This window comes from Microtus oregoni, unplaced genomic scaffold (assembly GCF_018167655.1).
Source record: "Microtus oregoni isolate MIOR12 unplaced genomic scaffold, Mior012 000028F_ref0000031, whole genome shotgun sequence".
Taxonomy (NCBI): domain Eukaryota; kingdom Metazoa; phylum Chordata; class Mammalia; order Rodentia; family Cricetidae; genus Microtus; species Microtus oregoni.
Window position 1 is genome coordinate 28,912,875 of NW_024543087.1, and position 14,196 is coordinate 28,927,070.

A 14,196-nucleotide genomic window follows, 5' to 3' on the forward strand; every position below is an offset into this window, starting at 1 on the left:
GTCCTACATGATTAGAGAGGGTAATTTCCTCAACTCGGGGTTCTTAACTTAATCACACATGCAAAGTCTCTTGTGCCAAGAAAGTCAATGTAATGCATAGGCTCTGGGAATCAGGGCTTTGCGGGGCCAGCATCACTTCACCTACCACAAAACTGCTGCTAGCATTTTAGTGCAATGCTGGCACTGCAGTTAAATTTAATATATGTCTACAATGGAAGTTTGTTTATGGATTGTTCATTTGAACAACAGTCCAGAGGATGCCTGTATAATCCTTTTTGATGGTATAAGGAATAACTTAGAATAAGTACATAGGATAGTTTTGTTGCAGGCATCATTATAGCCAAAGATTTGGAAGAAAGGGTAGAACTAGAAAAAATATATATGCCATCTTGCCATTCCTAATGGAACTAATAGGAGCAGACCACGGAGCACTGTGGCAGGCAAGCCTGATGGGGCAGCTACCTGCCACTCAGATAAAGAGAACATGAGTGTGCAGCAGGAAGCATACTGTCTAGTCCAGAATGAGGTTCTTTCCACAGAAGTGATGCCATTTTCTCAGTAACAGCATACAAGATATGGTGTCAGGGGGCATGGCTCTGGACTAAGAGAGAAGGCACAGGTGTGACACTTACATGTCACCTGTGGATCCTGCTTGCATTCTGATTACAGGCAAAATGAACAAACTGGGGATCTGAAAGTGAGTACATTAGTTGGTAGTAGCAGTGGCTTCTGAAACTTCGCAAGATATGCACGGTTTTGAAAGTTTCTGCAAGAGAATGACTCTTGTTCAGGCATGTGCATGATGTTAGATACTCAGGGATAAAATGACATGATCTAAATTTAATAGCAATATCAAAACGTAATGGCAATATTTTAAGAATCCTAATCTCCTGCTAGAGGAAATGGAAGTGAAGGTGTTGTTTGTTTCTTAAAGACCACTCCATTTTACCCCTCACACTTCAGACTTTGACCACGCAGCCCTCGGAGGAAAGCAGTCTTCCAAGAGAGAGTCCCCCAAGGATGAAGCGTTTAGTACCACCGCCAGAAACACAAGCTCAAGTGCGCACACCTTGCTGTATTACACCTACGGCAACATGCTATTTCCATATCAGTGTCGTTTTAAGATAACGACAACCAAAACATGTGCCATCTCACTCACTCTCAAAGGCAAGCTTTTTAATAAATCGTAGCCCCATCTCAGAAGTGGGGAAACTAAGGCTCATGTTGCTCTGATAGAATGCAGAGTTAAACATTAGTCTGTTATACCCTGCAGACTCTTCTGTTTATTCACCGCGTGTCTATTTCGTGCTCAGTAGCAGCAAGCCCTCTGTATTCTGCCGCATCTGTTGGCGCTCTCTTACATACAGTCACTAAAGGTCATTTAGTGATGGCAATGACAAATCAGTGAATTTTTTCACTATATTTTGCCTTATTTAATTGGAGAACTTAACCAATTATCTACATCAGCTAGTTTTAAAAGCTAAACTTCATGAAAAGAGTTATGGGCTACATTTTGCCAGCCAACTCCATGGGCAGTCTCTATTGATTTCTTTTACATAAACATTTATTTCTGATATTGAGCAGTTATCTAATTTAGGAACATCAAATGTCTCAACACACTTTGAAATGGGAGTATAATGTCAATTGTCAGACTTGCTGGGTTTGTAACAAACTGCATAAAAACGCACGTATGTACACACACACACACACACACACACACATGCAGGGAGTGGAAGGTAGAGGGGCAGTGTCTAGGACTGTTAGGCATTTTATTTATGTGCCACTAAGGAGAGGGACTGTTGAAAGCCTCGGGCTTGAGATCGCTGAAGCTGCCTTTCACCAATCAGAGACTGCAGGATTTATGGGTTAGAAGGCACATCTGTGGTATTTAAATCACCCAGCTATTTACTCCCTTTTCTCTTTCCTTTGCTTCTGAAGCATGGGTGTAAATTAACTTATAGGTCATTATGCAATTACAGTAGAAAAAGAGACTGGAAAAGAATTTTTAGAAAGAAAATATCAGACATATTAGTTCAATATCAAAAAGTATAAATCGCCCATATTTCAACAAAGGCCACAATCCATCTGGTGCCTTGTGTCTTAGTCATTGTTCTTATTGCTGTGAAGAGATGCCATGACCACAGCAACTCTTATAAAAGCAATCACTTAACGGGGTCTTTCTTCATCCAGAGGTTCAACCCATAACTGTCACGGTGGAAAGCATGGAGCCACACAGGCAGACACAGAGCTGGAAAAAGAGCTTGAGAAGTATACATACAGATCCATGGGCAGCAGGCAGAGAGAGACACTGAGCCTGGTTTGAGCATTTGAAATCCCAAATCCCACCCCCAGGGACACATTTCCTCTAACAAAGCCACACCTCCTAATCCTTGTTAGCACCACTCCCTAAGGACCAAGCTTTCAAATCTATGAGCCTATGGGGCCATTCTTATTCAAACTGTCACACCCTCGAAGCCTGCCTGATTCTTCATTTAACTTTAAATTATTGGAAATAGAAAACACTATCCTGAGTGAGGTAAGCCAGACCCAAAAAGAGGAACATGGGATGTACTCACTCATATTTGGTTTCTAGCCATAAATAAAGGACATTGAGCCTATAATTCATGTTCCTAGAGAAGCTAAATAAGGTGAATCCAAAGACAAACACATAGGCATCCTCAGGAATATTAACCTTCATCAGGCGATGAAAGGAGACAGAGACAGAGACCCACACGGGAGCACCGGACAGATATCTCAAGGTCCAAATCAGGAGCAGAAGGAGACGGAGCACGAGCAAGGAACTCAGGACCACGAGGGGTGCACCCACACACTAAGACAATGGGGATGTTCTATTGGGATCTCACCAAGGCCAGCTGGCCTAGGTCTGAAAAAGCATGGGATAAATCCGGACTAGCTGAACATAGCGGACAATGAGGAATACTGAGAATTCAAGAACAATTGCAGTGGGTTTTTGATCCTACTGCACGTACTGGCTTTGTGGGAGCCTAGGCAGTTTGAATGCTCACCTTACGAGACCTGGATAGAGGTGGGCAGTCCTTGGGCTTCCCACAGGTCAGGGAACCCTGATTGCTCTTCGAGCAGATGAGGGGGGGGGACTTGATCGGGGGAGGGGGAGGGAAATGGGAAGCGGTTGTGGGGACGAGGCAGAAATCCTTAATAAATAAATAAATTAAAAAAAAATTATTGTGGTGTTTTTTTTTTTATTAAGGATTGTGTATTTGGCTTATAGTCTTCTCCTTTGACATCGCTCTATTGAAGCACTCTCCAATAATGTATTGTAAGCCATACACATAATTTTAAATTTTTAGTGGTTATATTTAAAAAAGTAAAGATAAACAGGTGAAATTAATTTCACGTATGGGGCACAGCTCCTGCCTAGGATGCTAAAGGTCCTGGGTTCAATCTCTAGCACCGCAGAAACAGCAAAATATTATGAATACTTTTTAATATTAAATATTTGAAACAGAGAGTGTATTCATGTTTATAGTATATATTGACTGAGACTGTTACAGTCTAAGTATTTAGTAGTCGTGTATATTTTGCAAGCTACCGGAAAGGACTGTAGACCCCCCACTTTTGTTAATTTGACCCAAATTCACAATAGCCCAGAGTGAGTCTCCTGGGAGAAACAGCCAAGTCTATGAAGTCAGAGTCACCCTCCAGTTTTGCATTATGAAATAAGACTTCTGGAGCTCTAAGTGCTGCAGCTGTATTTGAGTTCTAGTGCAGCTGCAGCATATGAAATGAAGATATTTTAATCCAAAGGAGAAAGAGAGAAGTGGATGGAGCACAAAGAGGCGCAGATCACATATGCTTGAATGGGCAGCTCTCTATGGACCTTGCAGGATGTATCGCTCTTGTCAAATGCCAGGATGAGTTTCTAGAATTCTCTGGTTGATTGCTTAAACCATGGTCTAAAGTGTGGAATCCTTCCTTTTTTTCTAAAAGACACTATTACTTTGAGTAACTTCCGATTTAAAATGCCTACATCATTGTTACATTTCCACAAGTCCACGAACCATGACTTGCTCTTCTCAGTAAAGTGCCAACCTGACTACGTGTCAGGGAGAAAGAAATTCTGTCTACTTGACTAGAAAAGAAAGGCACATGTCTTCATTTTAGTCAGCTGTATCTTTTCAGAGAACAGAAGCAAGCATGTCTATAGACCGAGTTTGACCTGAACCTCATGTCCCCGTCCTTTCCAGGGCCATGAAACATCTGATTACTGGCGGTGACCTGCATGTTCAACTGCTTCCCATTTTGAACTTGAAAGAGATTCTTCTCAAGGCTCCAGACTCTGCTCTAACAGTTCCTTCCACAAAAATACTCATTAATTCATTTATTGAAAACCCACTGTTCCAGACAGTAGACGCACTAGCTTTTCAAGATAGGTGAAAAGCCTTCCCGCCTAGGGAACAGATCATCAATAATTAGATAGAGCAATAAAAATAACTATTCGGTGTTGGTAAATACTGTGGAGATAAATGGAGCACGGGTCCAGGCTTTCAAGGTGACTAGGGCGAGAGACAGGTGTGGTTTTTAATAGGTGGGGCTAAGCTAGCATTACTTCAATGTTGGCACTTGAGCAGAGACCTTAAGGAAGGCAGAGTCAGAAGACAGCACAAGCCAGACATAGACAGGACCAGCCATGTCCAACGCAGGTGGCTCAGCTGGAGTTCCATGTGTCTTCAGGGGCCTTAAAGAGCCCTCTCTTGTCTTACCTACCACAGTTGAGTGGGCATTTAGGTCTCAGTCAAAATCATCACCTTTGGTAGTCTCGATTTACCAAATGGCCCTGAGGGAGTGAAGGAAGAGCCAGGAGGCCAGAGAGCAGCAGAGGGTTCCATTACGGGCCTGACCATCTGACAGTGGGATTATTAAGTCAGATCTTCATTCCCTGTGTTAGAGCCTTTGGCTCCTGTGTGTCAGTGCCTTTGTCTCTGCCCCATGTTTTTGATCTCCTTATTCTGGATGTGTATGAAGCAAAGCTGGCTCATGGATTGAGCGGATGTTCCTGTATCCTGCTGCCTAGCCTCATAGCCGGTCGTCTGTCCCAGGATATCCACTCATGGCCAAGCTACTAATCATCACAGCAGCAAGGGCCTCATCAGTGAGATAAAATTATGGTCAAATCCTCCTAGCTAAACTGGGAGTTTTACTAGCTGGTGTAAACCAAAGCTAGCTGGAGAGAATCTGAAACAGGCAGGAAGCGTTTGAGTCTAAACATGCTCCTCTAACAGATACCTAGTAGTAGGTAATAACCCTGGCTTGGGGTGCAGCTACCTGGGAAAGGATTCATTTAAAGAATTAAAGGCCAAGAACCGTCAGGCCTGGAGAGCACAGGTTCTCTTTCATAAGTTAGTGAGTCATGAGAATTTAGGCAATAAATGAATAATTGTGGGGTAAGATTAACTAAGTGTTTTAAGGTTATTGAAGATCTTAAATTACACCAATTTAGCAGAGAGTGGGTTCAATGTGTTTAATATAACAATTAGCTCTCAGTAAAGAATGGGGAGCCAGGGCTCCTGCTTATATGCCGCAGGCTTGTGCCGTGTGAAATCACGACTGCATTTGCTGAGTGGGGTTAGAACCCCAAACTATCCAGCTGACTGGCTTTGGGTTGATTTTGCACTTTCTTTAAAACTAAAGTTCCTTTTCAAAGAAATCTCACAGAAATAAGAATCACGGGCCACTAGAGCTGGAAGGGCATGAGGGCTGTGGTTGGTACTTTCCAGTTTACGGACAGACAAAGAGGTAGCGTCTTCATCTAAAGAGTTAGGAGGAGAAAGGAAAGAGAATGAAGATTTACCACCTGCAAGAATCCAGGCAATCTAAGGCAATAAAGAGCTGCCCAAATTGCACAGCTGGCCCAAGCCAGACCCAGAAGGTAGTCTCGGTTCTCTGCATGCCCATCCTGGCTGTAAGCCGCTGTGAGACTTAAAAGGCCTCTTCTGTTTAGCTGTTTGACACGAGGCAGTTAAATAATCATTTCCTAGGCTGGATCCTCCTCCTCCCACCATTTTGGTCTGTTTTCTGTTATTTAAATAGAACCTTGGGAACATCACCAGTAACAGAAAGAACAAAGCTAAGACACACCTCAGAAGTGCTTGAAGACAATCCAGTCAGTCAGAATTCAACAAACTCAGGTTGTCGCGATAAGCTCACTGTTGAGACAGGGAACAAATGATGCTTTGCAACACACATTTGGGTAAAGGTGACCCGAAATTTGATCAGGCACTGAACGGCTGAATGCTCATATTTAGCTGAAGAGTATGGCCTTAAATGGCTGGAAAATCACTAGGGAGGAAAGCCTCCATCTTCAGCTTGTGCTTCGGGCTGTTGCCAAGCCACCTCTGCATTTCCCTGGGGTATGCAATGCTGTGTGGAATCATTCTGGAAACGGCAATGGAAATCTATCTCTCAGCAGTCATGGAATAGCCAAGATGTCCCTCACCCTTGGGGTGGAGCAGTCTATCTCTTTACACCACATGGATCTCTGATCCCCTCATCTATCCTGTGAGCTCCAAAGCAGAGTTTGAAAAAAAAATATCTTTATGTCTCCTCAGCATGGAAATAAATGTTCTGTCTCACTTATCATAAGAGAAAGGCTTGAGCAGACCACAGGGAGATGTAAATTCCGTAGCCTATGGGGGATCCTAAATTTGCCTCAGCATGTCTGTGAGGAAAATAAACCTCCGTAGATCACCAGCATGGGTGCAAACTGGTCCACAGTTTAGGGGAGAATTTCAGTATCTAGGAATATCTATTTCTAGAAATCATCCCCAAAGACACACGGGAAACACATGAAAAGCTGTGTTAATTTAAAAACTGTTCATTGTGGCACAATTGCTAATTTAAAAGAACAAGAAAACATTCTTACATGCCCATTGATGGGAGAATGGCTGAACAGTGGCCTGTTCTGTAGCTATAAAAGGAAATAAGAGAGCTCTTTAGATGCTGTCAATGTCTTTAACGCTTGTAATTAAATAAAGCAAGACAACGAGTCAGTGTAGCACAGTGTAGACCAGAGGGTGTTTATGTTTGCAGGTATGGAAAGACAAACATGTATATGTTGAAGATGGAAATTTAATCCAACAACCACCAACATGTCCAAAAGTCAGGGCAGAAGGGACAGGGCTAACAGCTAGGCTCCCCGCCCCCATAGAGGTTTTCATTTCTGAATCCTTGGGATATTTAATCTAATCTTAAAACAAAACAAAAAGGCACAGTGAAGCAGAAGAACATTATTGTGATTGGCTTGGGCTTAGCCACACATTGGAGTAATTTCAAGTGATTTAAAAACAGAACAACTTTTAACTGCATCCCAAATGGGATATACTCAAAGGCTAAAAATAACCACATGAAACCTTAAGCCATTTTTCAGTTGCTATATTTTTAGCAATAATGTATGTGAGATGATTTTGAGAGTATATATTTTAAGCAAGTAAAAATTATATTAATGTAGTAGGAGGAAGAAAAAGAAGCAGAAGAAAATGCAAATGCAAATTAAAATTCATGGCATCCCAATAAAAATCTCTATAATCCTGAAACTGAGCTGAAAATATTAAAAGGAATTTCTTGTATAACTTTGTCTAAACACAGAGGTCTAAAAAGAATGACCTATCCAATAGTAATGAAAACAGTAGTGAAAGTGGTCCTTAAATTTTTCTCTTAAAAGACCCAAGGCTCCTTGGAGAAATGACTATTTTTAAATTGAGGGACAGAAGTCATAGATGATAAGGCTGGAACCTTAGCACTACCTAAATGCAAGAAGTTTATCAAAGACTGTGAGAGTCATGTTAAAAATACACACCAGAAACATGAAGACTTCCTCTGCCCCATGAAAATGGATGTTTTAATTGTATAAAAAGAGTAGCCAGTATTAAACAAAATAGCTGTATTAAAACCCACATCTTCAGAAAGATGTGTGTTAAAGACCTGTCATGCTGGTAACATGTGGAGGGTGCCATGGAAACAACATATTATTCGGGAAATTAGTAAATTAGAGGAAATAATCTTGGTTCTTGTTGTTTGTTTATATTAAACCATGGAGAGCTCAAATAACTGAACAGTGAAACTCCTTTGAGGAGACTATATTAGAATTAGGAGTGACCATCATGAGAACTGGAGCAGCCAATGGGTAGACAGGGATCTGCAATCTATAGAGTTTGTCAGATGTCTGTGCTTAGGAAGTAGCTGGGTTCACTGTTAAATTCTGAGACTGAGCATGAGAGAGCACAGGTACACCTCATTTGATGCCAGCACTGCTGTTCAGGGGGTGTTGGCTGCTAGCATCTGTTTAGGTGGAAGCTCCCCCTAGTCCCACTCCACCCACCCCAGACCCCGCCCTTCAAGAAAATCTGTCAAGGACTGCCCCCCCCCCCTCGAGATGCTCAGGACCATGCCTACAGGCTATTTAAGACCTGGCCCCCAGACCTGCCACATGGTTTCTTCTCCCTCCACATTCGCCTCCCCCCCCCCAGATCACCCAGGAGTTGCTTTGCTCAGATTAAACCTGTTTTTTTTTTTTTTAAATTCGGTTTTATTTAGATTACTGTAATATCAGGGTACAGAAACCTTTCACTATCCACGAGGTCTAGTGTCCCTTGTTGGACATAAACAGTGCCACAGAACAACCTCAGGCATATGATTCTGTGAGCAGTGAGCAGGGGGAGCAGAACGAACACAAGAACTACATAATCATCTCTAAACATAAATAATGAGGATTATCCAAGCCCAAACTGACAGAACATTGTCTATCCCAACCACGGAGAGGGAAATGGGGCTTCTTTACCAGTTACAGATTTAGGCTTAGTCTGGTCTGTCTCTTTTTAGAGAAGACTGAACTGAAAGGATAATCATGAAATTCCTTTTACTTCCTGACACATCTAATCCAGAGCAAAATCCCGACACTCTAAATATCATAAATGGAAATGCAAGACCCATCACCATCCTCTTCTCACACCCTGAGACATCACGTGGTTCTCCTCTGTCTTAGGTAGGGTTACTATTGCTGTGGGGAAACACCCTGACCAAAACAACTCAGGAAGGAAAGGGTTTATTTGGTTTACACTTCCACATTGCTGTTTATTACTGAAGGAAATAAACAGGAACTCAAGCAGGGCAGGAATCTGGAGGCAGGAGCTGATGCAGGGGGCATGAAGGGGTGCTGCTTACTTGCTTTTCTCTCGTGGCTTGCTCAGCCTGCTTTCTTATAGAACCCAGAACCGATAGCCCAGGGGCAGCCGCACCAACAATGGGCTGGGCCCTCCTCCATCAATCAGTAATTGAGAAAATGTCCTATAGGTTTCCCTGCTGATAGCTCAATCTTACGGAAGCATTTTTTTCTCAATTGAGGTACCTCCTCTCTGATGACTCCAGCTTGTGTCGAGCTGGCACAAAAACTAGCCTGCACACCCTCAGTGAGCTTCCTCTTTCATTATAACATATAAGAGACCCATGCCATTCCTCTGGTGCATCCTGGCATTCTTTGCTGGAATGGCAACTCATGGCTGCGCTGGATTAAGCTGACAGCAGAATCACCAGTCACCACTTACCTTCTGATGTGGTTTCCCCAGCATCATTTTTACAGTAATCATGACAGGAAAAGGTTGAGCCCAATTCTGATTAATTAAGCCTCTAGCTTTAACCATAAGAAACATTGGGCACTTGGGGACACCGTAACTAATTATGTGTCATCTTCAGCTATGTTTCATATAAACTACTACCAAACCAATAACGGCAATAGGAAAAGTGAACTGAGGATATTTAAACAGTGACTGGAGGTTTCATATTATTAAATTATGATCACAAATAGTTGTAGCTTTATAATGGCAACAAGGGTTGCTTTCAGGGTATTTACATACCAAAATAAGATACTTGATGCTTACTTTAATGCGATACCATCGTAATAAACAGGAGTGGGTGGAGAACCTGTGCTCATATTTGACTCCTAAAGGGCGGCTGGCAATCATATTTACTCTGCTCCTTATCCTTGACATGTTTAGAAAGTTCCAGAGCAAACAATTTTAAAAGAAACTTTAAACCATTTAATTCAACAGATAACTTTTGAAAGAAGATATATTAAATAGAGGCAAACTTAAAGAAAACAGTTCCAAATGGCTCTAAATTCAAGAGAAGCAATAATGACCTTAAAAAGTCCCTTCCACTATGGAGATTGCTTTCTGTCTAATTTCTCGGGGGCTGTGTGATATCACCTATTTCTTTTCCTTGTCTTTCTTGACTTTCTGTTTAAGTCACTTGCAGATGTGCCAAAGCCTGCGACGAGAAATGAAGACTCTCTGCTGGGGAGACTAGACAACCACCTGTGGAGAAACCGTCCATTCCAATGCTTGATTCTTCAAAGAAAGAAATGCATTATTTGAACAGTTACCTGGATCTGTAGCAGACATCAGTGACCCAAAAAACAAGCAGTCAGTGAAATGGAAGTCCCCGCTCTTTAGCTGGCCAGCGTGCACCATGGCCTTCACAAAGCCATACATAATTAACCTGTAGAAGAGAGACAAAGGGACCTTCAAACATCAAGCTGGAGCCTGCGCAAGCCTAGGCTGTCTCAGAGAAGATTCTGATGTGCTTCCTGGATAGGTACCATGCATAAACCACCAAACCTGCCAACTCATGGCCACTGTGGTATCTCCGCTCTGAACGGTTCATTCACTGAATGTCACAACCCATTCACCTAGCGAGTGGCAATGGAGTATTTGCTAGCCTATGCCATGGAAAATAAAGTAAGCTTCAGGGACGTCAAAAAGTGCCCAACGTGGCACAGCAAATCATGCCTACAAACACGGGAGCTGTGTTGCTGTCTGGAAATGGATTTCTTTCCAGTTTCTCTTGTATCTGCTAGGAGTGCCTGGAAAGGGTTCAAAGTTCAAGCCTGCCACTGTGGTGAGAAGACTACTTTACTGGAAGGAATCCACATCTGGTACTGAAAACCTGGGCGAAAGCCTGTACCGAGTCCTGAGGTGGCTGAGAGTGTACTCTGTGAGCTAACATTACTCTCATGGAAAACCTGAAGCACCTGTCCAGGTGAAAGCGGAAGAGACATGTGTTAAGGTGCCCGTGCTCCTGCAAATAACACATCACTCACGTGCCTTCTGCCAGGAACCTTAATTAAGCTCATTCACCAAAATGGAAAAACAATAATCTGAAATAAAATTAAGAAATGAAAGTACAAAGGGTACTAGCTAAGAAGGGAAAGGAGGTCAGCTGGAGAGGAAGAGAAACAAGAGAGGGTAATATGACCAAAATACATCAAACACATTTATGAAAATATCATTATGAACCCACTATTCCACTTAGATAATATGTGCTAATGAAAACCTTAAAGTTTGTATTTATTTATTTAAAGGATTGGTCTTTTTACTTAAACCCTAGTAGAGAAAATTTAGAGAACGGTGAATAGGCGCTCAGTACCAATATAATTTAAAGCCAGTGACAGTCCTGAGGAACTGCAGGCTACCCAGTCTCTAGACAGATGCACTTGAGGTTTATTTTTTAAAAAATGTGCTGAGGTTGTGAGCGTGACTAAGAAACAGCTGAATATCAGCTAATAGAACCTCACGACTTCCACAGTGATACCAACGCTTTCAATTCTCTTAAGAGAACTACCTCCGCAAGGAGATAGTTCAGACAGCTGTGTTTGAACAGTCACTATCACATTCAAGCCATGTGACTCAGGGTATTATCAAAACCATCGAACCTTCAGGGCCTTGATTCATCAGATAGGGGAACAATAATGGCCCATGGAGACATTAGAGAATGCATAAAAGAAGCAACCTCTGGTGCCCAGTGCTCTAGGCCCTCTCAGGGAGCTGCTTCCCTACTGCTCCTGGAAGGTGGAGATGGGATTTGTTTAGGTGCTTTAATTAACTTAATCCGCAGTTGATCCTGTAAGGTTGACAATATTTATACAGTGTGATGCAGTAACCTATCTAATACGGCAAATTAAGTAGGATAAATGGAGACAGCCTGGGGATTCTGTTCTGACGCCGGGGATTTTAGCCACCAGAACGTGTTGCCTGAAGAATGGCTTTATGTTCTCCACTATACTGATAAGCTGTGTCATGCAATGGACTCTTAGCCATGGCATGAAGGAACCGCTCTAGACAGTCCAAGGGGCATGTTTGGAATATCCTTAAAACCTTAAGGCTGACACCATCCTCTGGATTGAACTTTTGAGTGGATCCACGGTGAACTTTAGATAAGACACTCAACATGACTTGCAGAGTATGGATTCCAGGGTAGGAACTGAATTTTAACCAGATCGAATTGTACTCAATATTGGTAAACACTATTCCAGTAGGGATTTGACCACAGGAGCTATGAAGAGGCAAGTTCAAGGGCCTCAGTCTGGATAATTTTCCCAGGGAGCCACATACTGACTGGCTATCAAATAAAAATCTCTCACCAGATCCAGGGAACCTTCATTATTTTGTTGTTGTTGTTCAATATGTATTTTTGTTGAACACCAGCTATGTCAGGTCTTCTACTAAGAATTAACAAACCAAGATCTGTGCCTTCATTGACCATATGGTTTAGTGGTATGAACAAAAATGAAAATAAGCAGACATGTAAATAATATCTGTCACCAACAATAATTCCCTTAGTGGGAATCTACCAGTATGGTCATTCCTGTGACATTTTGGACAATTACATCCTGGATAGAAGAATGGTCTTCATTATTCTTGCTTTCAGTCCTTTTCACATCCTGGCTTCACAAAGATCCCGTCTTACTTGAAATGTGCTTCACACACTGAACACCAACACACACAGAAACACGATAAACATCATGAACAGATAGCATCTCTGAGGTCTGTATCTACTAGCTAATTTTAGAGAAGAAGAAACTCAGAGTTGAAATATACTTACTGCATATTTTTCAGCAGTCATAAATTTGGATCAGAGAAAAGTACACACACACTTGCTACCTATGCTTAGTGAAGCTAAGAGGAAGCTAAAAGTCCTGTTTATACAATTGCTACAAACAAAACTGATGTCCTTATATAAGTCAATATGGCAATTCACCCTAAAGGTACTGTTAAGATAGTCTGTAGTTCATCAATTTTTTCTATGGATTAATATCAATAAATTATCAAATCTGTTATGAAATACATATATTCAGTTTGTTTCAGATCATAAGTACTTATTATAGCAACAGTTCCAAAAAAAAGTTACAGCATATATGGCTGACCAATACTCAACCATTAAAATTATATGCAAGAATATTTGGGTACAGAAAATGTATTATCAAAACTTAATAAATAAAAAATTTAAAATTTCTGAAGTTGAATAAATTTAGGCATCAGGTGGTGCCACCCCAGGCCAGGCTCTCCTAGATAGTATAAGGAAGCAAACTGAGCAGGCCTTGATCTCTGCTTCAGTTCCTGCCTCCAGGTACCTGCTCTGACTTCCCTTGATAATGAACAATGACATGGAATTCTAAGCCAAATAAACCCCTTTCTTTTATCAGACTGGTTCTTATGCCAGCTTGTCACAAATTAAAATCCCTTGAGTAGGGACTGTCCCCGGAGGAACTGCCTTGATGAATGTGCACCGGCACACCCTGACTGTGGGCGGCACTTTCAGCTCCTTATCCCGGTAGCTAGAAGGAAAATCATCTCTTGCTGGCTTGGCTTCCCATCACACCAGTGATTTACCCGGCTGTTGCTTCTGCTGCTGATGCCTTCACTGATAGCAGAACCTGAGATTTCAAGCTTTCATCTTGGGTTAAGGACCAATGGCTCTCCAAGCACTTTCCAGGTCTCTAGCACCATTCTGGGACTACAGAAATCCCAGCCTTGAGGATTGAGTCTGCTGGCTGTCTCTCCAGTAAGAGACAGCTATTCTGGGACTATTTTGGATGTTGAGGTGCCTATCCTCAGGTGTGGGACAATTCTATATTCTTTCAGTGGTATTTTTAATAAATGCTGATTGGCTGATAGCCAGGCAGGAAGTATAGGAGAGAAAACCAGACAGGAAGTAGAGGTGGGGCAATGAGAACAGGGGTATTCTGGGAAGAAGGAAGCTCTTTTTGGAGTCCTGCCCAAATCACAGAAGAAGCAGGATGTGACCTGCCCTGCTGAAAAAGATACTGAGCCATGTGGCTAACAGATAAGAATAATGGGTTAATATAAGTTATAAGAGCTAATACGA

At 42.0% G+C, this 14,196-nt stretch overlaps 1 protein-coding gene across 3 annotated transcripts in view; it reads right to left on the reverse strand.

Moving 5' to 3' along the window:
* The window catches only part of Slc9a9 (solute carrier family 9 member A9), a 555,668-nt gene that overhangs the window by 405,411 nt on the left and 136,061 nt on the right, over nucleotides 1-14,196 (reverse strand). For all 3 annotated transcript variants that reach the window (XR_005976519.1, XM_041677479.1, XM_041677480.1), the window contains exon 5: nucleotides 10,415-10,530. Coding sequence is in view for 2 of the 3 variants with exons in the window: in XM_041677479.1 (XP_041533413.1) it covers nucleotides 10,415-10,530 (116 nt within the window). In the remaining variant the exon portion in view is untranslated. The remainder of the gene's footprint in view (nucleotides 1-10,414; nucleotides 10,531-14,196) is intronic.